The 25,798-nt window shown below is 38.1% G+C and overlaps 1 protein-coding gene and 1 long non-coding RNA gene across 3 annotated transcripts in view; one reads left to right on the top strand and one right to left on the bottom strand.

Annotated features, from left to right (window-relative positions):
* The window catches only part of LOC309639868, a 423,467-nt gene that overhangs the window by 142,885 nt on the left and 254,784 nt on the right, over positions 1–25,798 (top strand). The gene's annotated exons all lie outside the window — the stretch shown is intronic.
* The window catches only part of SLAMF1 (signaling lymphocytic activation molecule family member 1), a 40,374-nt gene continuing 29,178 nt past the window's right edge, over positions 14,603–25,798 (bottom strand). Inside the window, exons 5-7 of one of the 2 annotated variants that reach the window (XM_082475705.1) lie at positions 23,953–24,026; positions 19,312–19,404; positions 14,603–17,883 (exon numbers count right to left, since the gene is read on the bottom strand). In XM_082475705.1, the coding sequence (XP_082331831.1) occupies positions 17,833–17,883; positions 19,312–19,404; positions 23,953–24,026 (218 nt within the window). In that variant the 3' untranslated portion in view covers positions 14,603–17,832. The remainder of the gene's footprint in view (positions 17,884–19,311; positions 19,405–23,952; positions 24,027–25,798) is intronic. The other variant, XR_014267689.1, reaches the window with a different exon arrangement.

Genomic DNA, 25,798 nt, shown 5'->3' with positions numbered 1-25,798 from the left:
CATGATCCTTTGTATTTCTACAGTGTCAGTTGTTACTTCCTTTTCATTTCTAATCTGTTGATTTGCGTCTTCTCCCTTTTTTTCTTGATGAGTGTGGCTAATGGTTTATCAATTTTGTTTATCTTCTCAAAAACAGAGCTTTTAGTTTTACTGATCTTTATTATTCTTTCCTTCATTTCTTTTTCATTTATTTCTGATCTGATCCGTGTGATTTCTTTCCTTCTGCTAACTTTGGAGGGTTTTTTTTGTTCCTCTTTCTCTAGTTGCTTTAGGTGTAAGGCTAATTTCTTTATTTGAGATGTTTCTTGTTTCTTGAGGTAGAATTGTATTGCTATAAACTTCCCTCTTAGAACTGCTTTTGCTGCATCCCATAGGTTTTGGGTCATTGTGTTTTCATTGTCATTTGTTTCTAGGTATTTTTTAATTTCCTCTTTGATTTCTTCAGTGATCTCTTGGTTATTTAGTAACGTATGGTTTAGCCTACATGTGTTTGAATTTTTTACAGATATTTTCCTGTAATTGATATCTAGTGTCATAGCATTGTGGTCGGAAAAGATACTTGATATGATTTCAATTTTCTTATATTTACCAAGGCTTGATTTGTGACCCAAGATATGATCTATCCTGTAGAATGTTCCTTGAGCACTTGAGAAGAAAGTGTAATCTGCCATTTTGGGATGGCATGTCCTATAAATATCAATTAGGTCCATCTTCTTTAATGTGTCATTTAAAGCTTGTGGTTCATTATTTATTTTCATTTTGGATGATCTGTCCATTGGTGAAAGAGGTGTGTTAAAATTCCCTACTATGATTGAGTTACTGTCGATTTCCCCTTTTAATGCTGTTAGCAGTTGCCTTATATATTGAGGTGCGCCTATGTTGGGTGCATAAATACTTACAATTGTTATATCTTCTTCTTGGATTGATCCTTTGATCATTATGTAGTCCTTCTTTGTCTCTTGTAATAGTCTTTATTTTAATGTCTATTTTGTCTGACATGAGAATTGCTACTCCGGCTTTCTTCTGATTTCCATTTGCATGGAATATCTTTTTTCATCCCCTCACTTTCAGTCTGTATGTGTCCCTAGGTCTGAAGTGGGTCTCTTGTAGACAGCATATATACGGGCCTTGTTTTTGTGTCCATTCAGCTAGTTTATGTCTTTTGGTTGGAGCATTTAATCCATTTACATTTAAGGTAATTATCCATATGTATGTTCCTGTTACCAGTTTCTTAATTGTTTTGGGTTTGTTTTTGTAAGTCTTTTCTTCCTCTTGTGTTTCCTGCCTAGAGAAGTTCCTTTAGCATTTGTTTTAAAGATGGTTTGGTGGTGCTGAATTCTCTTAGCTTTTGCTTGTCTTTAAAGGTTTTAATTTCTCTGTCAAAACTGAATGAGATGGTTGCTGGGTAGAGTAATCTTGCTTGTAGGTTTTTCCCTTTCTTCACTTTGTTTTTGTATATGTCCTGCCAGTCCCTTCTGACTTGGAGAGTTTCTGCTGAGAAATCAGCTGTTAACCTTATGGGGATTCCCTTGTATGTTATTTGTTGTTTTTCCCTTGCTGGTTTTAATATTTTTTCTTTGTATTTAATTTTTGATAGTTTGATTAATATGTGTCTTGGCATGTTTGTCCTTGGGTTTATCCTGTATGGGACTCTCTGTGCTCCCTGGGTTTGATTAACTATTTCCTTTCCCATATTAGGGAAGTTTTCATCTATAATCTTTTCAAATATTTTCTCAGTCCCTTTCTTTTTCTCTTCTTCTTCTGGGACCCCTATAATTCGAATGTTGGTGTGTTTAATGTTGTCCAGTGGTGTCTGAGACTGTCCTCAATTCTTTTCATTCTTTTCTCTTTATTCTGCTCTGTGGTAGTTATTTCCACTGTTTTATTTTCCAGGTCACTTATCCGTTCTTCTGCCTCAGTTATTCTGCTATTGATTTCTTCTAGAGAATTTTTGATTTCATTTATTGTGTTGTTCACATTGTTTGTTTGCTCTTTAGTTCTTCTAGGTCCTTGTTAAATGTTTCTCTTATTTTCTCCATTCTAGTTCCAAGATTTTGGATCATCTTTACTATCCTTATTCTGAATTCTTTTTCAGGTAGACTGCCTATTTCCTCTTCATTTGTTTGGTCTGATGAGTTTTTACCTTGCTCCTTCATCTGCTGTGTGTTTCTCTGTCTTCTCATTTTGCTTCACTTACTGTGTTTGGGGTCTCCTTTTTGCAGGGTGCAGGTTCATAGTTCCCGTAGTTTTTGGTTTCTGCCCCTAGTGGCTAAGGTTGGTTCAGTGGGTTGTGTAGGCTTCCTGGTGGAAGGGACTAGTGCCTGTGTTCTGGTGGATGAGGTTGGATCTTGCCTTTCTGGTGAGGAGGACCACGTCTGGTGGTGTGTTTTGGGGTGCCTGTGACCTTATTATGATTTTAGGCAGCCTCTCTGCTAATGGGTGGGGTTGTGTTACTTTCTTGGTAGTTGTTTGGCATAGGGTGTCCATCATGGTAGCTTGCTGGTCGTTGAGTGGAGTTGGGTCTCAGCGTTGAGATGGAGATCTCAGGGAGATCTTTCACCATTTGATATTACATGGAGCCGGGAGGTCTCTGGTGGACCAATGTCCTGAACTCAGGTCTCTCACTTCAGAGGCACAGACCTGACATACGACTGGAGCACTGAGACCTTGTCTGCCACATGGCTCAGAAGAAAGGGAGAAAAAAAGAAAGAAAGAAAGGGAAAATGAAATAAAGTTATTAAAATAGAAAAAAATATTAAAAATTAAAAAAATTTAAAAATAATTTAAAAAAACCAAAAACAGACAGACAGAACCCCAGGACAAATGGTTTAAGCAAAGCTATACAGACAAAATCACACAAAGAAGCTTACATATACCCATTCACAAAAATAGAGAAAGGAAAAAATATATATATATCTATATATATTTTAAAAAAGGACAAGAGCAACCAAATCAATAAACAAATTGACCAATGAAAATAAACTCTAAATACTAAACTAAGATAAAAATAAAACCAGAAACAAATTAGATGCAGAAAGCAAACCCCACGTCTATAGTTGCTCCATAAGTCCACTGCCTCAATTTTGGGATGATTCATTGTCTATTCAAGTATTCCAGAGATTCCGGGTACATCAAGTTGATTGTGGAGATTTAATCTGCTGCTCCTGAGGCTGCTGGGAAAAATTTCCCTTTCTCTTCTTTGTTCGCCCAGCTCCTGGGGCTCAGCTTTAGATTTGGCCCCGCCTCTGCATGTTGGTTTCCTGAGGGCATCTGTTCTTCACTCAGACAGGATGGGGTTTTGTCTTGCTTGACTGGTTTCCTTTCTCTCTGTGTTCTCTCACTTCCTTGATTCATTTTGTTCTTTGATTAAAATTTTTCTACAGAGAAAAGGCAAGCAGAGGATACTGGGGGGGGTGGTGTGTTCTGGGAAGGGCCCATAGGGTCCTGCTTTGTTACACTTGGATTTCTAGATTTCACCAGGATGTGTTCAAGTGTGTTTTTTTTTTTCTTCAATATATTCCTGTATGGCACTGATTTTTTTTTTTTCTTCAGTAAAGGGCAATTTTCTTCTGTTTCCTTGATTATTACTTCTTTTCTGGCCTCTCTACTTTTTCTTACTGAAATTCCTATTAAAATATCTGAAGCTATCCTCCATATGGATGAATTAACATCTCCCAGTTTTCTCTTTGTCTTTCTGTTTTACATTCTGATATAATTCCTTATAGACATCTTATGGAACATCTTCCAAACACAGGTTTCAACCATGTTCATACTGCTCTTCAGCTTTTTGCTTGAGCTTTAAATTTTGGTAATATAAATTGATTTCTAAGAGTCTTTTCTTAGCCTCCATTTGCACCTGACTCTTGATTTATGATTATCTTTAATTCCATGTTTGGGAATTCTCTACACTAGAAAAAGTGTATACTAAAAAACCAAAACATAACAACAAAACCCTGTAAGAAACAACTATGACTGGAAAAGAAGGAAACTGTGAAAGAATTGTTAAAGTGCTCAGAGGAAATCAGGAGAGGTAATGTCATGAAATTCAAACAAAGAAGGGTTTACATAAGAAAGGAATGTTGAAGCATTTTTAATTCTGCAGATAATTGAATGAGAAATGAAAGAGTATATGCAATTTTTAAAATAATGTAAGCAAAATTTAGGTTCTGAGAAAGAAATAAACCAAATAACCAAGTGGCATAAAAAGGCTCCAAATCCATTTACCTGTATGGCCATAGCTTTGAGCTTAACAAAAAAACCCCAAAAAAAACTGTCAAGAGGGAAGAGAAAGGAGGATACCACAATTTAAGTGAGAAACAAGGGGAAAGTTATAAGATGACAATGTTGTACAAATTGTTGAAAACATGAGAGAAAATGCAGAAGACCACAGTCCCCACCCCTTTGCCATATTACCCCATCAGGTTTTTTTAACAATTCTAGGCCTTGGTTTCCTGATTTGTAAAATAAGGACAAACCATAATAGTACCCTAAGTTTGTTTTGCCGATTCAATGAGAATGTCTGTAAACACTTAGCAAAGTGTTTGGCACATTGTGAGCTTTCAATAAGTGTTAGTTCTTAATATTATCATTACTAAGAAATGAATAATAAATAACATATCATTTGAACAAAATTAATGATCAGGGAACTGTCCACCAGAGGGCAACTGATGGTGAAACATGAGGCACTGACAACAATAAGAAAGACATAATTATCATTTATTGATTGCTGAGTTTGTTTCCAGGACTATGTTAAACAATTCCAGATGAGAAATATTTGAAGGAATTGGGGTTGATTAGCTTGGAAAAGAGAAAATCTGGTGAGGGGGCTGGGATTAAGGTGGGGAGTGGAACAGTGTAATAACCGTGGCCAGATATTTGAAACACTGTTGTTTGGTTGATGGCATCAAGGTGTCTCCATAAGGCAGAACTAGTCACCGTGGATCTTGTTCCAGGAAGCGGACTTCAGTTCAACATAATGTTTCCTGCCGGTCCTCCTGCCTCCACCAAGTGTAGTCATTCCCCAAGGACTACACCTGGACCTCTAGTAAGCAGATGCTGCTGTGGGAATGTCTCATTTTGTAGTTGAATCTTGAATGTACCCAAACAAAATTTTTTAAATTCTGTGTTTCATTCTTATGAAATCCTCCCTAGCTACTTAGTGTGTGGGGCCATGAACTTAGAGGTTGTTTATCTAATAGATTTTGTTTTTCTAGCTGGCTTAAAAAACCATCAGCAGCTTGTGGGTAACCTAAAATGATAAATATCAATGGAGGAGGGGATAAATTCTGCAACAGTTTTGATATTTTCAGCATGCAAACTAAAACCAATCACTTTTTATATCAACATATGGAAATCTATTTTGGGGTCATGAAAAACAAAGATGTTTATGTTTAATTGTTAATCATAGACAGTGTGAAACACCTGAAGCTTACTAGTGCTCTCTCCAGTTGTTTGGAGAAAAAAACATGTGGAGAACAGTAAGCCCCCTACACACACAAACACACACACACACACACACACACACACACATGCTCAAGTGCACATCTTCCTTAAGTTATTTGCTCAGAGTCCACTATTAGCATCTAATCCATATCTTCTGTGCATAGGGAGAGGTTCAGTTTTTAAATACAACTCATTTTTTTCTTCCTCTCTCCTCATGTCTCTTATTTCTCTCCTACTTTTTTAAAAAAAATTATTTGAAGAGAAGGTAAGGGAACTAACTTAAAAACAGAAAGATCAATGTTAGTTTAAAAAGTATATTCTTCTAAAAAATTCCAGTAACCTGGAATTAGAGACAGATACAAATGAAAAACTAAAAAAATTCTGTGACTATGTACCGGGGATAATTATTCTATTTATGTTATTCTATTTATGTGACTTTAAAAAAAAGGCAAATAATCATGGAAATTAAGTGGAATAAAGAAGAGAAAACAAATATGCTTTTCAGAAGGGACAGTATGGTGGCTCTGAGTGAAAGGTCAATCTTCCTCCTTGTTATTTGGACTCTACCCTTTTACCTCTCTCCATCCTGCATCACCAATTTCTACCTCATCACTGGACAGCAATGTAAATACACACACAAACATGCTTTATAAACTAATCCCCACAGTATCATATGCTAACCTCACATCTTCTACCACAGTGGTCCCCAACCCCCAGGCCATGGACCAATATCGGTCCATGGCCTGTTAGGAACCAGGCTGCACAGCAGGAAGTGAGTGGCGGGTGAGTGAGTGAAGCTTCATCTGTATCTACAGCTGCTCCCCATCACTCGCATTACCGCCTGAGCTCCACCTCCTGTCAGATCAGCAGCAACATTCGATTCTCATAGGAGCCTGAACCCTGCTGTGACTGCACATGGGAGGGATCTAGGTTGCATGCTCCTTATGAGAATCTAATGCCTGATGATCTGAGGTGGAGCTGAGACAGTGTTGCTAGCAATGGGGAGTGTCTGCAAATACAGATTATCATTAGCAGAGAGGTTTGACTGCACAGAGACCATAATGAATCAATTGCTTGCAGACTCACAGCAAAACCCTATCAGTAAGTGGCAAGTGAAAACAAGCTCAGGGCTCCCACTGATTCTGCATTATGGTGAGTTGTATAATTATTTCATTATATATTACAGTGTAATAATAATAGAAATAAAGTGCACAATAAATGTAATGTGCTTGAATCGTCCCCAAACAATACCTCCCACCCTAGTCTGTGGAAAAATTGTCCTCCTCGAAACTGGTCCATGGTGCCAAAAAGGTTGGGGACCACTGCTCTACCATATACCATCTCATTTTCTTTCCTCCTATTAAAAGCAAGACTTATTGAACTATGAAAATAGTGTCATTGTCTTCATGTCCTTACTTTACTTTCTTATTTCAGCCCTCTCCAATAAATCTCAACTCTGCTAAAACTCTTCCTGTCAAGTTAATCTGTAACCTCCACATTGTGAACTGTATTGGTCAATTCTTTGTTCTCTTCTTTTTAAAATAATTGTATAATTTATCATCGAAACCAGATGTTTGAGATTTAAAGGGGCACTTTAATACTATTTGATTTTTTGAAATATTAGTATTTTGGATGACAAATTGATTTTTATTATAATGGTGAACTGGTAAAATAGTTTGTAAGAATATTTTCAAAATGAAATTTTTTTCTAAAAAGACATGTTTATGTTTATTGAAGTAAAATAAAAACTTTCTTTATTACTATTTGTACATTAAATTATATTTATATTATTGGTCATCTGAACATCAAAAATAGCATAAAATAAAATTTTAAAATAACATAAATAGAATAATTATCTTTGGAACATAGTCACAGAGTTTCATTAGTTTTTCAGTTATATCTGTCTCTAATATCAGGTCACTGGAATTTTTTATCATTAAAAAAATTTTTTTATTGGAGTATAGTTGATTTACAATGTTGTGTTAGTTTCAGGCATACAGCAAAGTGAATCAGTTATACAGATACATATATCCACTCTTATTTTAGATTCTTTTCCCATATAGGCCATTACAGAGTCTTAAGTAGAGTTCCCTGTGCTATACAGTAGGTTCTTATTAGTTATCTATTTTATATAGAGTATTGTGTATGTCAATCACAATCTCCCAATTTATCCTTCCCCCCACCCCTTATCCCCTGGTAACCATAAGTTTGTCTTCTACATCTGTGACTCTTTTTCTGTTTTGTAAATAAGTTCATTTGTACCATTTTTTTAGATTCCACGTATAAGCCATATCATATGATATTTGTCTTTCTGTGTCTGACTTACTTCACTCAATATGACAATCTCTAGGTCCATCCATGTTGCTGCAAATGGCATTATTTTGTTCTTTTTTGTGGCCGAATAGTATTCCATTGTATATATGTACCACATCTTCTTTATCTATTCCTCTGTTGATGGACATTTAGGTTGCTTCCATGTATTGGCTATTGTAAATAGTGCTGTAATGAACATTGGGGTGCATGTATCTTTTCAAAGTATGGTTTTCTCTGGGTATATGCCTAGGAGTGGGATTGTTGTGTCATACGGTAGTTCTATCTTTAGATTTTTAAGGACAGGTCACTGGAATTTTTAAGAAAAATGTGTTTTAAGCTAACATTTATCTTTTCATTTTAGGTTAATTCTCTTATAAAATGACCTGTAAGCTTCCTCAAATTTACATTTTATTATTATTTTGAATTGTTGGCACCTTCAAATGACTTTTCTAGAAATACAATATTTTTAGTTAAGAAGCTGATCTCTCCATAGGTGCTGAGGTTCATGGTAAACTCAGAGAAAATTCTGCTAAGTGGATACTCTGAATTCTAAATTTTTATATGAAAGCCTGTGAACATTTTAGCCCAAATATTTTCAAATTCCATATTAGTACCTCCATTCAAAATATTTTCTTTTACAAATATTATTTATGATACAATGTTTGTCAAATAAATTATATCTAATTATAATTCTTTGGTTATTTTGCTAAATTTAAGTGCTACAAAATTATAAGCCTTATTAATTTCATTCAAATCCGATGCAGAATAAAAATGTAACCAATTAAAAATAAGAATTTGACTCAGAAATTCTTTGCAGAAGTCAAGATATTGCAAAGTATAAGTCTTCCACTTCCAAGTGGGATGTAACAGTTTGCACCAGGTCAATGCTGCAAACATTTTAAACAAATTTTTAAAGGCCAGATGAATTACAAAAGTCTTATTTTTAAAGGTATCAGAAGACTGTGGAAAGAATGGGACCCCATGACCTAAAATTCCAGAGAGGCAGAACTTTTCTGAAGTTAGCTGACAATCACCAGCCATTTTTACACTTGGAGGTAGGGGAGATTGGTTTACTCTATTCATTAGCTGAATATTGAACTTGGTCCAGATTGAGGAAGGGAGAGACAGTAAGGATTTTTGACTGTGCAAATCTAGAGGGAAAATTGGAAACCTGAGGCAGTCTCTAACACATGGCTGATTTTCTGAACAGATATTTGCTTGGTTCCAGGAGTACATAGGAGGGTGACGAGCTAGACTGATATCTTCTAAGAGAAGAGTGAAATCTTTCACAGTCCTGCAGCCCTGTGAAAGAGACCTGCCATGATGGTCCTTCCCTTAATTCATTGCTAGATTTTGAAGCTGTGTGGGATGGAGGCTGAAGAGCTAGATCTTCCACTGTCCTTCAGATCTGAGGAGGTGGATGCCTTAATCAAAGGCGCATGAGAGCCACACCCAAAGGACAGGGTAAAGCAGAGATAAATTGTCTTGTTTAAATTGAAACCCAGCCCAATCAAGCAAACTCTCTGATTGCACTGAGGTGATCAGCCTCTTACCCTATCTGCCTAACAGGAAAAAAAAGGGAACCTTTTCTGCTGAAAGATAACATAATTTGAAGCTTCTTTGGTTCTTTTATACATAATATACAGCATTATATTGAAAAAATTCTATGCAGACAAAACTATGGTTGATAATAAAGAAAGAAAATAGACATTAGAGGCAGACCTACAGATATAGATAAAGATTTTAAAATAACTATGATTAATATTTTGAAGAAAATAGAGGAAAAGATGTACACAATAGATGGAAAGATGGAGAATTTCAACAGAGAATTTGAATCTATTAAAAAAATTAATTTGACATACTAAACCTATTAGATGATGAAATAGAAGAATATCTTTATAACCTTGAGAGTGAGGAAATTTTTAACCAAAATATAAAAAACGCAAATAATAAAGTGAAAATTTTGTTCTTTTTTTATGGCTGAGTAATATTCCATTGTATATATGTACCACATCTTCTTTATCCATTCATCTGTTGATGGACATTTAGATTGCTTCCATGTCCTGGCTATTGTAAATAGTGCTGCAATGAACATTGGGGTGCATGTATCTTTTTGAATGGTTTTCTCCAGATATATGCCCAGGAGTGGGATTCCTGGGTCATATGGTAGCTTTATTTTTATTTTTTTAAGGAACTTCCATACTGTCCTCCATAGTGGTTGTACCAGTTTACATTCCCACCAATAGCGTAGGAAGGTTGCCTTTTCTCCACACCCTCTCCAGCATTTATTGTTTGAAGATATTTTTGATGATGGTCATTCTGACTGGTGTGAGGTAATACCTCATTGCAGTTTTGATTTACATTTCTCTAATAATTAATGACATTGAACATCTTTTCATGTACTTTTTAGCCATCTGTCAGTCTTTTTTGGAGAAATGTCTATTTAGATCTTCCACCTATTTTTTGATTGGTTTGTTTGTGTTTTGGTATTGAGCTGCATGAGCTGTTTGTATATTTTGGAGATTAATACCTTGTCAGTTGCTTCATTTGCAAATATTTTCTCCCATTCTGAGGGTTGTCTTTTCGTTTTGTTGATGGTTTCCTTTGCTGTGCAAAAGCTTTTAAGTTTCATTAGGTCCCATTTGTTTATTTTTTTTAAAATTTTCATTACTCTAGGAGATGGATCAAAAAAGATCTTGCTGCGATTTACGGCAAAGAGTGTTCTGCCTATGTTTTCCTCTAAGAGTTCTATAGCATCTTGCCTTACATTTAGGTCTTTAAACCATTTTGAGTTTATTTTTGTGTATGGTGTTAGGAAATGTTCTAATTTCATTCTTTTACATGTAGCTGTCCAGTTTTCCCAATGCCACTATTGAAGAGACTGTCTTTTCTCCATTGTACATTCTTGCCTCTTTTGTCATAGATTAGGTGACTATAGGTGCTTGATTTTATCTCTGGACTTTCTATCCTGTTCCACTGATCTCTATCAATAGAGGAATAGGTAAAGAAGATGTGGTACATATATACAGTGGGATATTACTCAGCCATAAGAAGAACAAAATAATGTCATTTGCAGCAATGTGGATTGACATAGAGATTGTCATACTGAGTGAACTAAGTCAGACAGAGAAAGACAAATATCATATGATATCACTTATATGTGGAACCTAAAAAAAAGTTACAAATGAACTTATCTACAAAACAGAAATAGAATTATAGTTGTAGAAAGAAAACGTATGGTTACCAGGAGGTAAGGAGTGGGTAGGGATAAATTGGAAGATTGGGATTGACATATACCCGTTACTTTATATAAAATAGATAAATAATAAGGACCTACTGTATAGCACCGGGAACTCTACTCAGTACTCTATAATGGCCTATATGGGAAAAGAATCTTAAAAAGAGTGGATATATGTATCTGTATAACTGATTCACTTTGCTGTACACCCGAAACTGACACAACATTGTAAATCAAGTATATGCCAACAAAAAAGTGAAAATTTATAACTACATCAATTTAAGTTTTATACGTAGAGAAAGACACTATGCACAGTGTTAAAAGAGAGGTGTGGGGCGTCCCTGGTGACGCAGTGATTGAGAATCTACCTGCCAATGCAGGGGACATGGGTTCGAGCCCTGGTCTGGGAAGATCCCACATGCCGCAGAACAACTGGACCCGTGAGCCACAACTACTGAGCCTACGCATCTGGAGCTTGTGCTCCGCAACAAGAGAGGCCGCGACAGTGAGAGGCCTGCACACCGCGATGAAGAGTGGCCTCCGCTCACCGCAACTAGAGAAAGCCCTCGCACAGGAACTAAGACCCAACACAGCCAAATAAACAAATAAATAAATAAATAAAATATATTTAAAGAGCCAACATGTTTCTTTAAAAAAAAAAAAAAAGACAGGTGTATGTAACCAACTGAGACTTAATATCCCAAACATATAGGAATAACCTGCATATTACCAAGAACAGAACAGAATATCTCATGATACTGAGTCAATAATATGCATAGGCAATTCAGAAAAATGGAAACTAGATCAGCAAACAAGCATATGGAGAGATGCAATATCCCTCAATAGGGATCAGAGGAGTGAAAGTTAAGACAACTATGCTATATCACATACTTGAGTGGCCAAAACAAGCAAACAAAACAGATAATATCAAGTGCTGTTGAAGATGGGGGAGAGGAGAAACTCTAATGTACTCTCAGCAAGAGTATAAATTTTGCAGAACAATTGCACATATCTAGAGAGCTATTTACATAATTTATTACCCAGCAATTCCACCCCTGTTACTACCCAGAAAATCACTTATATGGGTGGCAAAAGAGATATAAAATGATGGATATATGGTCGTTCATCATAGTATTGTTTGAAATAATAGAGAGTTAGAAAAACTTCAATGTCTATCAATAGGGAAATGGATAGATGAAAATGTAGCATGTCTGGAGGATGTAATACTATACAGTATTGAAAAAGGTTGACCTAAAGCTACATGTTTCAGCCTAGAAAGATCTAAAAATCACAACATTGAGCAACAAAACCGAAATGAAGCTGAGAAGCAGAATGAGATGCCTATATACGTAACTTGAAAACAATTCTAGATATTCATGTATACTTATAAACACACACATAAATAAATATATAGATAATGAACTAAAAGGGCACACATTAGATAGATTCTATTCAGGGACATGGAGGTGGGACAGAGAACAGGGATGTGGTATGAAGGGGGAAAAAATAAGAATAAAATTAAAATGAGATAAAAGAGGTGTGGTACATGGACCAGTGATGATCATATACCATGAATTGAGGAATATGCTTAAATGTACTCATCCATTTCTGTAGACCTGAGGCCAACTTAAAAACCAAAATGACTGTATATTGCTCATATCATGGAAGATAACAGTTCCATTCTTGTCTGCATTGGTACATCTGAAGCAGAGTTCAATCTTGAGCAGTAAATTTTAAGAGGCATTGACGAACTGGACTGTGTTCAGAGGAGAGCAGTCAGGACAGTGGGAGGGACATGTAAGTGGCGTGTGTCATGTAACAGATAATTGAAAAAAAAGGAGACTTAGACACAATAGAATCTTAGGAGAAGGAGGTCTTCATTTCCATTGTTACTTAAAACTTTTTAACTAAAATAAGCTTACTCTCCTCACTCCTGAAGTCTGAGTTTTGTGCACCTCCTCTGTGCTTACTGAATATCCCTTACCTTCTCTGTCCTTAGGGGGACTACACATTCTGATTTGCCCAGCCATTGACACAGTATAATTATTAACAGCACCTCCTTTTACTTTCAAGCAGTCCCAGTAGAGCATATGGTTGTCTACCTACTGTAGTATGTATGTATTTATTTATTTATTTATTTATTTTAATTTTACTGGAGTATAGTTGATTTACAATGTTGTGTTAGTTTCAGGTGTACAGCAAAGTGATTCAGTTATACATATATTCATTCTTTTTTTAGATTTTTTTCTTACATAGGTTATCACAGAATATTGAGTAGAGCTCACTGTGCTATACAGTAAGTCCTTGTTGGTTATCTATCTTATATATAGTAGTGTGTGTGTGTTCATCCCAAGCTTCCGATTTATCCCTCCCCCCACATTTCCCCTTTGGTAACCATAAGTTTGTTTTTGATATCTTTAAGTCTCTTTCTATTTTGTAAGTAAGTACATTTGTATCTTTTTTAAAAATTAGATTCTACATATGAGTGATATCGTATGACATTTGTCTTTCTCTGTCTGACTTACTTCACTTAGTATGATAATCTCTAGGTCCATCCATGTTTCTGTAAATGACATTATTTTGTTCTTTTTTATGGTTCAGTAGTATTCCATTGTATATATGTACCGCATCTTCTTTATCCATTCCTCTGTTGATGGACATTTAGTTGCTTCCATGTCCTGGCTATTGTGAATAGTGCTGCAATGAACATTGGGGTGCATGTATCTTTTTGGATTATGGTTTTCTCCAGATATCGGATATTGTAGTATTTTAATTGCCTGTATTCTTTGTATCTCCTACTGGATGACAACCCCTAATGCTTAGTGGGAACTTAATAACTATTTGTTAAATGAGTGAAGCACTGAGTAGAATTAGGAGTCTTCTGTGAAAGAAACTTATTGCAGTTAACTTTGATTACAGTCTGTTATCAACTCACATTGGGCCTCCTTATCTCTAGGGGGAGGGGTAAACTCTCCTTCCAGCCTGTAAGTGCTGTGAACTGATGAGAATCCAGCCACCATTTCAGCAAGTCTATGACTAAGTCCACATCCTTTAGATGCAAGCGAAGTGGTGTTGGAGATGCTGGTGTGGGGTGGACTATATTGCTACATCTCCCTCTTGTGGTTGTTGTGTGGAACTCTTCACAAAATCCTCTGGTTATAACCATAGGCTCTAAGTTGGTGGTTCTATAGATCGGGGTCCCCAACCCCCGGTCCACGGACCGGTTCTGGTCCGCAGTCTGTTAGGAACTGGATCGCACAGCAGGAGGTGAGCAGCAGGCGAGTGAGCGAAGCTTCATCTGCCATTCCCCATCACTTGCATTACCGCCTGAACCATCCCCCCCCCCTCCTACCTCCCACCCCTCCCAGCCCGGGACAACAAAACTGGTCACTGGTGCCAAAAATGTTGGGGACCGCTGCTATAGATCTTCACCCAGATTTCATTTGTGTTTGAGGTAGGGTTTGGGCAGGGACCTCTAATATTTAGATAACCTTGGTAATATTGGCAGATGTGGGTCATGCTTAAGTGACTAGGTGGCCACTTTCAAAATATGATTTTTGATAGATCTACTACTTGGTATATTGATGTGTACTTAGTCTATGCAAAGATGACTAGGGAGCCAGTATGTTTCTAGATCAGCAGCTCTCAATTTAGGGGTTCTCAATCAGTGGGAAGATTTTGCCCAGTAAGGAATATCCGTCAATGTCAGGAAGCATTTTTGATTGTACTGACCAGGGACAGGGGATGTGCTACTGGCATCTAGTGGGCAGAGGCCAAGGATGCTGATAAACATCATATGATGTACAGAACAGCCCCCATGTCAAGCAATTATCTGGACCAAATTGTCAATAGTGCTGCAGTTGAGAAACCCAGTCTAGATTTGCTCCACAAGGGGAATTTGGAGAAATTCAGGAAAGGCAATTACCCTGGCAGTGACAAAAATTAAACAAGCCTTTAAAAACAAGTTATCTTCTCCATGTGGAGTGTGACTTCTGACCTCCCCCCTAGGATAAGGACAACCTCATACTTCATCACATCAAATCAGCCACCTTCAGTGCTTCACACCATAGCTATAGAGACACAAGGTCATGAAACATGTTTTGCCACACTGCTATGTTATGCATTCTCTGGACAACACAAAGACAAAAGTGCAATTTCTTGGATGGACTGTCCATATTTTACTCATTTCCAGGAGGTAGAAACAAAATCTTGAGGAAGAGAAGTAACTTACTGTAATCAGTGGTTCCTTGGTCAGCATATGGACTCTTTACCAATCACATCCTGGTTGTGTGACTAGAGTTAGTGTCCTAAGGAAGCTCAAGGTTATGCCCAGCTGTATTTCAGAACCCCAGCCCCTTAAAACTGAGAATGGGCCTGTTCCTCCTGAGTTCTCCAGAGTTCAGATATGATCAGTCAAAAGAAAACATTAGAGAAGAAACATGGGGAAAACAGAAACTGACGTATCAGTTTTATTTTAAGCCTGAGGAAGAAGAAAACTTCAGCTCATGCACAGTGCCTTAGGGGAAAATTGGAGAATGGTAAGAGAATAATCTGACGGGTTCTCTGCTTTCCCACTTGAACCTGGGACCTGGTGGTGCAGGACATACATCAAATGTTGTTTGAAGAATGGCTCCAAAGACCCCTAATCACAGCCATCCTCCCAGTGAACTATTGAGTCTTGTCAGAGAATTTTGAGGGGATAGCCTCTTCTTTCCCCCTTTGTTTCTGCCCTTCCATCAAGTAGAATTCAGCCACAGGAAAAACCCAAATGTTGGGAACTGAGCTGTTAAAACAATCTGAGTTATAGTAAAAGAATGATTGCTCATAACCCCAGGGTTTACAAACCCTGGTGAGTAGCTCCTCGGTTTTTTAGTATAGACAGCTAATGAGCCTAAGATTATACAAGGGTGGTATAGTGGACATTGTGTATGTGTGTGTGTGTATGTGTGTGTGTGTGCCTGTCCAACATGGAATCTCACTGCTTGTGTTTGGGGAATTTCCTAATTCATAAGAGACAGACCCCACCACCACCACCACTATGAACATGGAAAATGCCAGGTATTCAATTCCCAACCTCCCTTGGAGGTAGAACATGGATGTGTGACCTAGGATTGGCTGCTTGGTCCCGGACTCTGATTTAGAAACTATAGAGATGAAAAGATGAAGAATGGACCCTGGAGAAGTCACTTTGGTACAGACAGTACAACAGCAATTTGGAGTTTTCAAGTCCAGCTGAGGCAGGGAGGGAATGATGGAGCCTGGGTCTAGTGCTGGGAGGACAATAGCAAAACAACTGGTGCCCAGCATTGTCATCCCTGGGCTAGTTTTGTGATTTGGGCTGTGGCCTTAGCCACAGTCCAAGTCTTCCCTTGCTTGCTCATTTTCAAACCATCATTTTACAGAACCTCCTAGCAGTTATCTGAACCAAGCAGTATCTTTTCCGCAGATTCCTTTTCTACATAGAAAAATGCAGAGTCAGTTTCTGTTCTTCACAAAAAAGAATACTACTGCATTGGTTCCAGGAAGTGGGATGCTCCAAACAACAGAACTAAAATGTGAATTGATTGAATAGAGGGGATAAAGTACAAGACTATAAGGAGCTCAGAGTTTTGAGCTGGAAAGTTGGTGACTCTTATTATATGGGTGTAAGAGATTTGGTGATTTCTTAAAGTGCTCACTAGGGTCACACAAGACCCTATCAGAAAGAAGTGCTTAAATTGAAGAAGGCCTATCTGAGAGTGAGAATAGAAAGGAAATAGGACTTTAATGGAAGAGGCTCTTTCTGTCTGCAGCCGATAATTTAAGTTATTAAGCATTCAATTACTTGAAACTGTTGGGCCAATATATGTTATTGTCTACTTCAGGATAAATTTAGTGATGGGAAGAGGTATGCAAGGATTAAGAAGTGTCTGGTAGAGACCCTGAGGATGTGAGGCCATGGATGTAAAATGGACTCAGAATCAGTTTGAAGAGTCTTAGTTGAGGCTCCAGGTTTAGTTGTTCAATGGAGTAAGCAGAGAACTAGGATTTAAAAATCATTTTGGGAAGTGAAAAATCACTCTGGGACAAGTTCCGATTATCCCAAGTTCCTTTGTAACAGCATCACCATACTCTTACCACTTTTCTTTAAATCTGAACATCATTTGCACAGAACTGTACTTTTAAGAATCTTAGATTTTTTTTCATTCCGTGATTCAAAGCTCAGAGACCTCAAAGTCATATTTTCAGTTTATTGACAGTTAGCTTCCATGTTTTACAAATAAAATACTTTATTAGCTTCTTTTATGGAATAATCTCAGAGTGTTTATTAATCTCATTGAGACAATAATCTCATTGTCTATCCAGAGAGAGAAACTGAGGCCCAGAGCCTTGATCAAGTCTGCATGGTGATCGAGAGCAGCTCCCAGACCGAGTACAGGCAACCCAAGTGTAAGCTGTTCCAGACTTTGTGGCTGGTGGTCAGCTGTCTGAGATAGGTACTAGATGTCCTGTCCTGGTTTTCTGCCTTTGGCTTTTATTACCCAATTGCAGCAAAGAGTGAGACACCTCACTGGACCGGCATTATCCATTTCGTCTGCTACACCACAGAGATGGAAAGCTATTCCAAGTAGCTCTTTGCTCTGAGCCTGTGCCTCCCACAGAGCAGGCTAAGTGCTTGGGAAGCCTCACTTCCTTATCTATCTCGCGGGTAGATGTGGGAGAAACATCACCAGGGAGTCGATCCGAGAAGAGTACAGATGTGTAGATGTCACAAGAAACTTGGGACTTGGGACCAAGTTCAGTGTTTATTTTGGCTCCTCTGTATTCCTTCAGAAAGTCCTTTCACTGGATCTGTGGTGTCAGCTCTCTGGAAGTGTCACGCTGGCATAGACTGTGATGGAGCTTGATTCCTGGGGGCAAAACAGAACAAGTCTGTGGGTGGAGGGACCAGCACTAGGTTCACAGGCTATAAATAGAAACAGTGATGCTTAGAAAAAGGAAAGTGTCTCAAGAATCATGTAGCATTGCAACTTGCTCAGGGTCTGCCACAGCGGGGTATTGCTAGAGGTAGCACTCAGATTCCCAGACTGCCTGCTCACCCACAAGATGGGTTACAGCTCCCTTCAAGCATCCGCATGTCATCAGGGAGATTAGGAGACCTGTCCCAGTCATCTGAGGACCTGCACTCAGTTTAGAGAAGCCAAAAGAGTTCTAAATTACTGAGCTTTAAAAAGGGGGGGATTAGTGAGACCCAAAGGGAGAAGGAAGAAGTGGTTCCGGCAAGAGAGGGATGGGGAAGAGATGAAGATTGTGGGCAAAGACCTCTCCCAGGGAGAGGAGATTCAAGAGTCTGAGACAGAAAGAGACAGGAATGAGGGAATTTAGGTGGTTTTGCTGTAAAATGTGAAATATACCGAGCGCTGTGTTTCTTCCCCAAGAAAATATCATTAAAAATCTACATTATTTATTAAAGCTTTTAAAGTCAGATTTATGTTTTTACTTCCCTTTGGATAAGAGAGTGGTCTGTGAATACACCTCAAGATGAAGACAAGGCATCCTCCCAAGCATTGCTGGGTATGTGTACAGTAGGAGCTTTGAGGAAAATGGGTAAATGTAGGCATTTCTGTGGCCTTTTGATCCTCCATTGTCTCCTAAAATGCTTTATTTGATAGGGCCCAACTAGAGCCAAGATTTTAGCCCAGAATTTACTTCTGTTCATTTAGTAAAAGGAAAGATTCCTGTCAAGTAAATTTAATCCATGCTGATCTTGCAATGGGGTAGAACAGGTGGGCCATGTGTCATACTCTCTTCTAGGCTTTACACCTATGCAGACTTCTACTCCTAAATGTTCTGATTAAACAGGGCTGAATGGAGACTAGGCATGAGCATTTTTACAAAGCTCCCCTGGCAATTCTGTTATGCAGCTGGACTTGAGAACTCCCGGACTCAAGGTGTGATGCCTGAACTTAAATGTGCATCAGGATCACCAGGAGGATGTTGTTTTTTAACATGTAGGTACCTGGTTACCCACCATAGACATTCTGATTGAACAGAATCCTAGGTAGAAGGTCCTGGGAATCTTTATTTTTAACAAATATGTCAGTTGATTCTGATGTGACAGCTCTCAGAGAAACCCTGGTGAGCAGAGAGTGAGCAGAGACCCCATGTAAGCAGCCATGAGGGGTTTCCCGGACGCCCTGCAATTGAGGCTGCAGATACTCCTTGCTACCTGCTTGCAAGGGCCTATGTCTTCCATTTCAGCTCTACACAGGTTCCACCCTTTCCCCTCCTCCACCTATTCCCTCTCTACAGAGCGGAAGCACAGAGCGATGCCTCACCTGGACGGGCTCTGGAACAGGCTCTGTGGCAGCAACGTAAATGGTGGTGCAGGGGTCCTGAGCTGGCAGAGAGTCAGGTTTCTTCTGAATAGACTACAAGGGAAGCAAAGAAAGCAGGCTATTAGCTGAGCAGCAAGTTATTTCCCATTCAACTTTCCCCATGGAGAAGCGTAGCATCAAGAAGTTATGAGTTAGAAAGCTCCTTGGAGTCATTTGGTCCAGCCTCCTTCCCAGGTGAAAATTCTCCCCCAAATTCCCTGGAACTCAATTCTCTGGGCTTTGCTCAGACTCCCCGAGTGACATCTTGGAGCTCACAGCCTTGTGAGGCAGCCTGATTCATCATTACCACTTCCCAGATGTTTTAAACATCTTCCTCACAGTGAACTGAAATTGGTGTGGTTCTTACATGGACAGCTGAAGGGAATGGGATTTTTATAGTATTTTAGTCTCACTCATATCACCCACAACATGCAGAGGTCCTGCTATTCCTCACTTTAATATGGTTTCTCATCAATTCTCTTTCCTGTCCAAATATTGAACTTAATAATAACCACACATGTGCAAGTGTGTTAAAGTTTACCAAGTTCTTCACATATATCTTCCCATTTGTCTCACAACCACTCTATGTGTTAAATACTGTTACTCACATTTTACAGATGAAGAGGCTAAAGCCCAGAAAGATTTAGTACTTTCTTAATGTGCACATGCAAGAAGTATCAAAGCCAGGATTTTAACTTAAAATATCTTTTAACTTAAAGCGCATGTATTTTCCATTATACTGTTCTTCTTTGGTTACCCCAACTTATAATGACCTCTCCTTTACCTAAATTCCTCAGGTACCTAAAGTCTAATGCACACATTATGGCACTTAACTGTACACTGTATTTAAGACACTCTGATATATTTACACATCGTTTCTCCAAACAGACCATCAATTCCTTGAGAAATAGCCTATTTTTTTTTTTTTTTGCATTCCCCACGAAACAGTGCTAGGCACATAAGAACCTTCAGCTGATGTTTGTTAATGTTACTTAGAATGAATTAAAATCCACAATACCAGGATGAAGTCAGTGTAGGCATAAATTGAGACCCCGTCCCTCTAAGATGGAGACGACATATCTTATGCCTGGAAAGTCATCTTTTCAACATACTTGGGGGTACTGGTGTAGGATAATGCTATTCTCTGCCTTTCCTGGACATAGAACAAGCCTTAAAACTGAAGCACATGGGTGATAATGGGAGAGAACTTGGAATCTTGTCATCTGATGGAAGAGATAAGGAATTGAAAAACTTTACTGGAGGAAAGAAGATTCAAGGTGGGACATGATCTTTCTCTTCATATAGCTAATGGGTTGCCATGTAGAAGAGGAATTACATTTGTTCTGTACGGTCTGTCAGCTTTAGACCAAGTTTGGAATTTTTAGGGTAATATTTTGGTTCAATATAATGAAGATCTTTCTAATAGTAAGAAGTGCTCAAATGTGGGATGTATTACCTTGAGAGGCAGTGAATTTCCCATTACTGGAAGTGCTTGGGGTAGAGCAGGGCTTCTCACACTTTAATGTGCGTATGAATTACCTGAAATCTTGTTAGAAGTCTGGTTCTATTTCAGAAGATCTGGGGTGGGGCCTGACTTTTTGCATTTCTAATTAGGTCCCAGGTAATGCTTTTAGTAAAAGGAGCTAGCCAGCACTTTGGAAGTAATGTTGCAGAAGGTAATTCAAGGAGTGATTGGGTAAAATTAAAGAAGATCTAAATAAAGGAAAGGATATATCATTTTGTGAATTGAAAGACTCAATAGGAAAACATATATGGTCTTCTGAAATTGATCAATGAAGTTCTAATTAAAATTCCAGCAGGATTTTAAGGAGGATTTTTACCAACTGAATCTAAAATATATAGATGAAAATGCAAAGGACCAAAAACGGCCAAGAACTTGAGGAACAAGGACAAGTAAGAAGATTTGTTTTACCAGGTATCAAACTTGTAATAAATCTGCAATCACAGATTTGTTAAGACAGTATGGTTCTGGTGCAATTGTAAAGAAATAAACCAATGGAGCAGAATAGAGAACTTCAAAATAGATCCACACACAGATGGATTTATAATGAGGTGGCACTGCAGTGGGACAAGGACAGTTTTTAAATATAAATAGTCAATAGGATATCCATATGGAAAAAAATAAAACTTGACCCCTCTCACACTACGCTCAAAATATCATTTTCAGGTGCATAGCAGATATAAGTTGAAAAGATAAACCATACAGTTTTTGGAAGATGATAGAAGGATATCTTCATACCTGGGAGGGAGTAGAGAAAGATTTCTTAACAGGAATACAAAAAGTGTTATCTTTTTATAACACAAAGGAAGAGATGATGAAATTGTTCTACACTAAAATTGAGAACTTTCCTTTATCAAAATGTATCTTTGAGAAATTGCAGATGCAAGCCACAAGATGGGTGAAGGTATTTGCTAAAATATAACTGCTAAAAATATTTAAAGGCCTTATAATAATCCCACCCAAAACAGACTGAAACACAAGGGAAAATTGGCAAGATATTTAACAGTCACTTTAAGAAAGAGGATATTTATACAGCCAATAAACATATGAAAAATTGTTCAACTTTCTTAATAATTAGAGGAATGCAAAATAGAACTATAAAAAGACACATCCAAAAGAATGACTAAAATTTAAAAGACCAATAACACCAAGTTTTGATTAGAATGTGTAGCAACTGAAACTCCTGTATGCAGTTGCAAGAAAGTAAATTGGTACACTCACTTTGAAAAACAGTTTGGCCTTATCTAATCAATTTGAGGATATGCATACTCTATGACTTAGCAATTCTACCTTTAGATATATCCCCAACAAAAATATGTGCACATATCTACCAAGAAGCACACATATGAATATGAATGTAAATAGCTGCAATTTTCATAATAGCTTCAGACTGGAAATAACACAAATGTCCATCAGTAGTCAACTGGAAAAATAAACTCTTGTATATGTATACATTGATATTCCATAAAGCAATGAAACTGAACGCATTATATCTAAGCTCAAAGACATGCATGAATCTCATAAAAGGTAATATTGAGCAAAAGAAACCGTACACAGGAGGAAAAATGCTATAAGATTCCATTTTTATAAAGTCCAAAGAAAAAAAAAAGAGTAAACTATATTTTCAGGAAATCAGGATAGGGAATCTTTGGGGAGGAGAGAGAAGATAGTGATTAGGAGGCACACAAGGAGGTCTTCTGGGGGTGGGGCCAATGTTCTGTTCCTTGATCTGGGTGGTAGTTTTATGGTCCTAGAAGACTCAATACTGAAAGATATAATTTCTCCTCAAATAGATCTGCAGATTCAATGTAATCCTAATAGGATTTTTCCCCTTTCTGTGATACTTGAGAAGCTGATTCGAAAATACATATGAAAGTACAAAGGGACAAAAATAGCCAAAAACTCTTGAAGAAAAACAAGGTGGGGAGACTTGCTTTCCTAGGTATCAAGATGGGGTAATTCATTGAGCTGACATTTATACATTGTGCACTTTTTGGTATAGATGTCATACTGTACAGTAAAAAGAGGGATGCTAGCAACATGGGATAGAATAGATAGGGAAGGCACCATGGTTAAGTTGAACCTGATTACCTAAATGTGTATATGCAAAAGAGGTTGCTCTTGGGACTCATATATTTAAATGGAGTTTGGTTCTCAACGGTGGTCATGGCCTGTGTAATAAACCCTCCAGGCCACTAGGGGACAGCAGAAAGAAAGGCTTTGTCCAAGAGTTTATCTCTGGTTATCAGAAATGCATTTACTGTCATCTGATGCAATTTTCCAAAGTGCTAATCAAAGCTGTATTTACCTTCACATCTTTTACTCAAGAATTTGCCTTCCCCTACACCCTGAATGGCCATATTCTGGCCTATACATCACCTAGAATTGCCTTCATGTCTGAAAAACTATAATATCTTCATATCTAGCCATCATTCTTTAGCCTCCCTCTTACTTCTAACTTATCTGCTCCTCAACTTCATCATGACTCTAGTTTTTTTAAATCCATCTCTTCTGTTTCAGCCCAACCATCACTCCGTCACAGTTTTGCTTTCATCTGCTGCCTACATACCATCTTCCATCTCACCAACCACTCTCTAGGCAGAATCCTCAAGATCTTCCTTCCTTGTCTCTTTGATGTTTGCAAACTCTTAAGCGTGGATCAGACCAACATATCACACAATAGCCTTTCTCAATCTTCCCCTCTCTCCTCAAGCCAGCACCCTTTTCCATAGAGAAGGAAAGAGTTTGATAACAGAGAACTGTAGACTCCTAGAATGCCAGAGCTGGAAGGAGTCATACATCATGTGTTTCTAGCTTCCTCAATTGTTCCTAAGAAGAAACAGATGACCAGAAAATTACCCAGTGTTTCCCATTGTTTCAAATAATAAATACTCCCATCTAACACCGAAGTTAATGTGCTTTTAGAGAGCTCTTGTTCTTGACTTCTGCTTTCCTAATTTCCTCCGCTTCAGAACCCATGTAGAACCATGAATGTCAGACATGAAAAGTGAACTGAATGGTCAGGGATTCCATGGGAAACATGACAGGTCCACCCCAGACAAAGACAGTATAGGACTTACACCTGATTTCTGGACTTGGGCATAGATAGTAAGGCTTTTTGCTTCCATTGTTGGCTGGTAATTGTCTGTTTTACCTGGGGAAAAGAAACCATAGTGGTTATCTCCCTCTGGTCCCCAGCACGAACTCTCTGCTCAGACCTGTCTGGTCTTTACCCCCCATTGCACACCCACCTTCCCCAGAAGTACCACAGGAACAAAGCACTGAGTCCCAAACCCCATGCACATTTGTCATATAACATTAGGTTAGTTACTTGATCTCTCTTGGCCTATTTCCCTATCTGTAAAATGGGATTGAAATACCTGCCTCATAGGGCTGTTGTGATGATTACATGAGATATTACTTGTAAAGTGTTTAGAACAGTGCCTGGCACATAGTGTTAGGTGTAATTGTTAGGTGTAATTGATATGCCATTCAATTATTTTGATCTCTATTGTTTGATGTGCATATCCGATCTCCTAATAGAATTCTAAGTTCTTTAGGGGCAGGGCAAGTTATTTATACCTCTTTTGAATTCTTCAGCTCATAGCATGTTGTTTCATTCACAGCTTTCTCACCTCCCTGTTTCTGGGGGACTTGGTGTATGTGTAGGTGGAACGGGTGTAAGAGAGATGATCTGCCTGGGACTATTTGGAATAAAGCTGCAATGTCATTCTAACGCCTACCATCTATTTTTGCTCAGAGCCTAGGCTCTCTGGAAATTAATATGTTGCAGAACATTTAAATTTTTAACCAGTTTTAAAATTTTTTCTTTTTAAATTATAGGAATAATTCATTCTTGTTACAAAAATTTAAATAATAGAGAGTAAAAAGTATGTCCTCCTTCCCCCATTAACCAGTACAATTTCATTCTCAGAAGTAATTGCTTTTAACAGTTTGATGTATATCCTTCCAGATCAGCTCTGTACAATAGAACATCATCTTTGATGATGGAAAGGTTCAATATTTGCAGTCTAATATGGTAGCTGCAAGCCACAAGTGACTACTGAGCACTTGAACTGTGGCTAATGCAACCAAGAAACTGAATTTTAAATTGTTTTTAATTCTATGAAGAAGAATGTATATATATGTATAACTGAATCACTCTGCTGTACAGCAGAAATTAACACAACATGGTAAATCAACTCTACTTCAATAAAACTTTTTTTAAATTGTGTTTAATTCTAATTAATTTAAATTTAAACAGCCACATGTGGCTGATGACTACCATATTAGATGTGCAGTTCTGGACACTTGCTATACTTATACAGATATTTCTTCTGCAAATACAGTCATTCCATACACTTCTCTGTAACTTGACCTTTTCACTTAAAATGTGTAGAGGACATTTTCCATGCTAGTGCAGTAGACCTATCTCATTCTTTCTAATGTTTTGTGGTATTCTTTGGATATATCATGTAGCAGTGAGAAGGATGGAGGGTAAAAAAACAGATGGGGGGCTTCCCTGGTGGTGCAGTGGTTGGGAGTCTGCCTGCCAATGCAGGGGACGCGGGTTCGGGCCCTGGTCTGGGAGGATCCCACATGCCGCGGAGCGTCTGGGCCCGTGAGCCACAACTACTGAGCCTGCGCGTCTGGAGCCTGTGCTCCGCAACAAGAGAGGCCGCGATAGTGAGAGGCCCTCGCACCGTGATGAGGAGTGGCCCCCGCTTGCCGCAACTGGAGAAAGCCCTCGCACGGAAACGAAGACCCAGCACAGCCATAAATAAATAAATAAATAAATAAATAAATAAATAAATAAATACATACATACATACATACATACATACATACATACATACATACAGATGGGAGCAGGGAGGCCTGTTTTGGGACTATTGCAAAGTCCAGGCAAAAGCAATGGAAACTTGA

Source organism: Balaenoptera physalus, assembly GCF_965194825.1.
Source record: "Balaenoptera physalus genome assembly, chromosome: 1".
In the NCBI taxonomy this organism is placed as follows: domain Eukaryota; kingdom Metazoa; phylum Chordata; class Mammalia; order Artiodactyla; family Balaenopteridae; genus Balaenoptera; species Balaenoptera physalus.
Note: the sequence above shows the minus strand (reverse complement) of the source record. Positions and strands in the feature narration are given on the sequence as shown.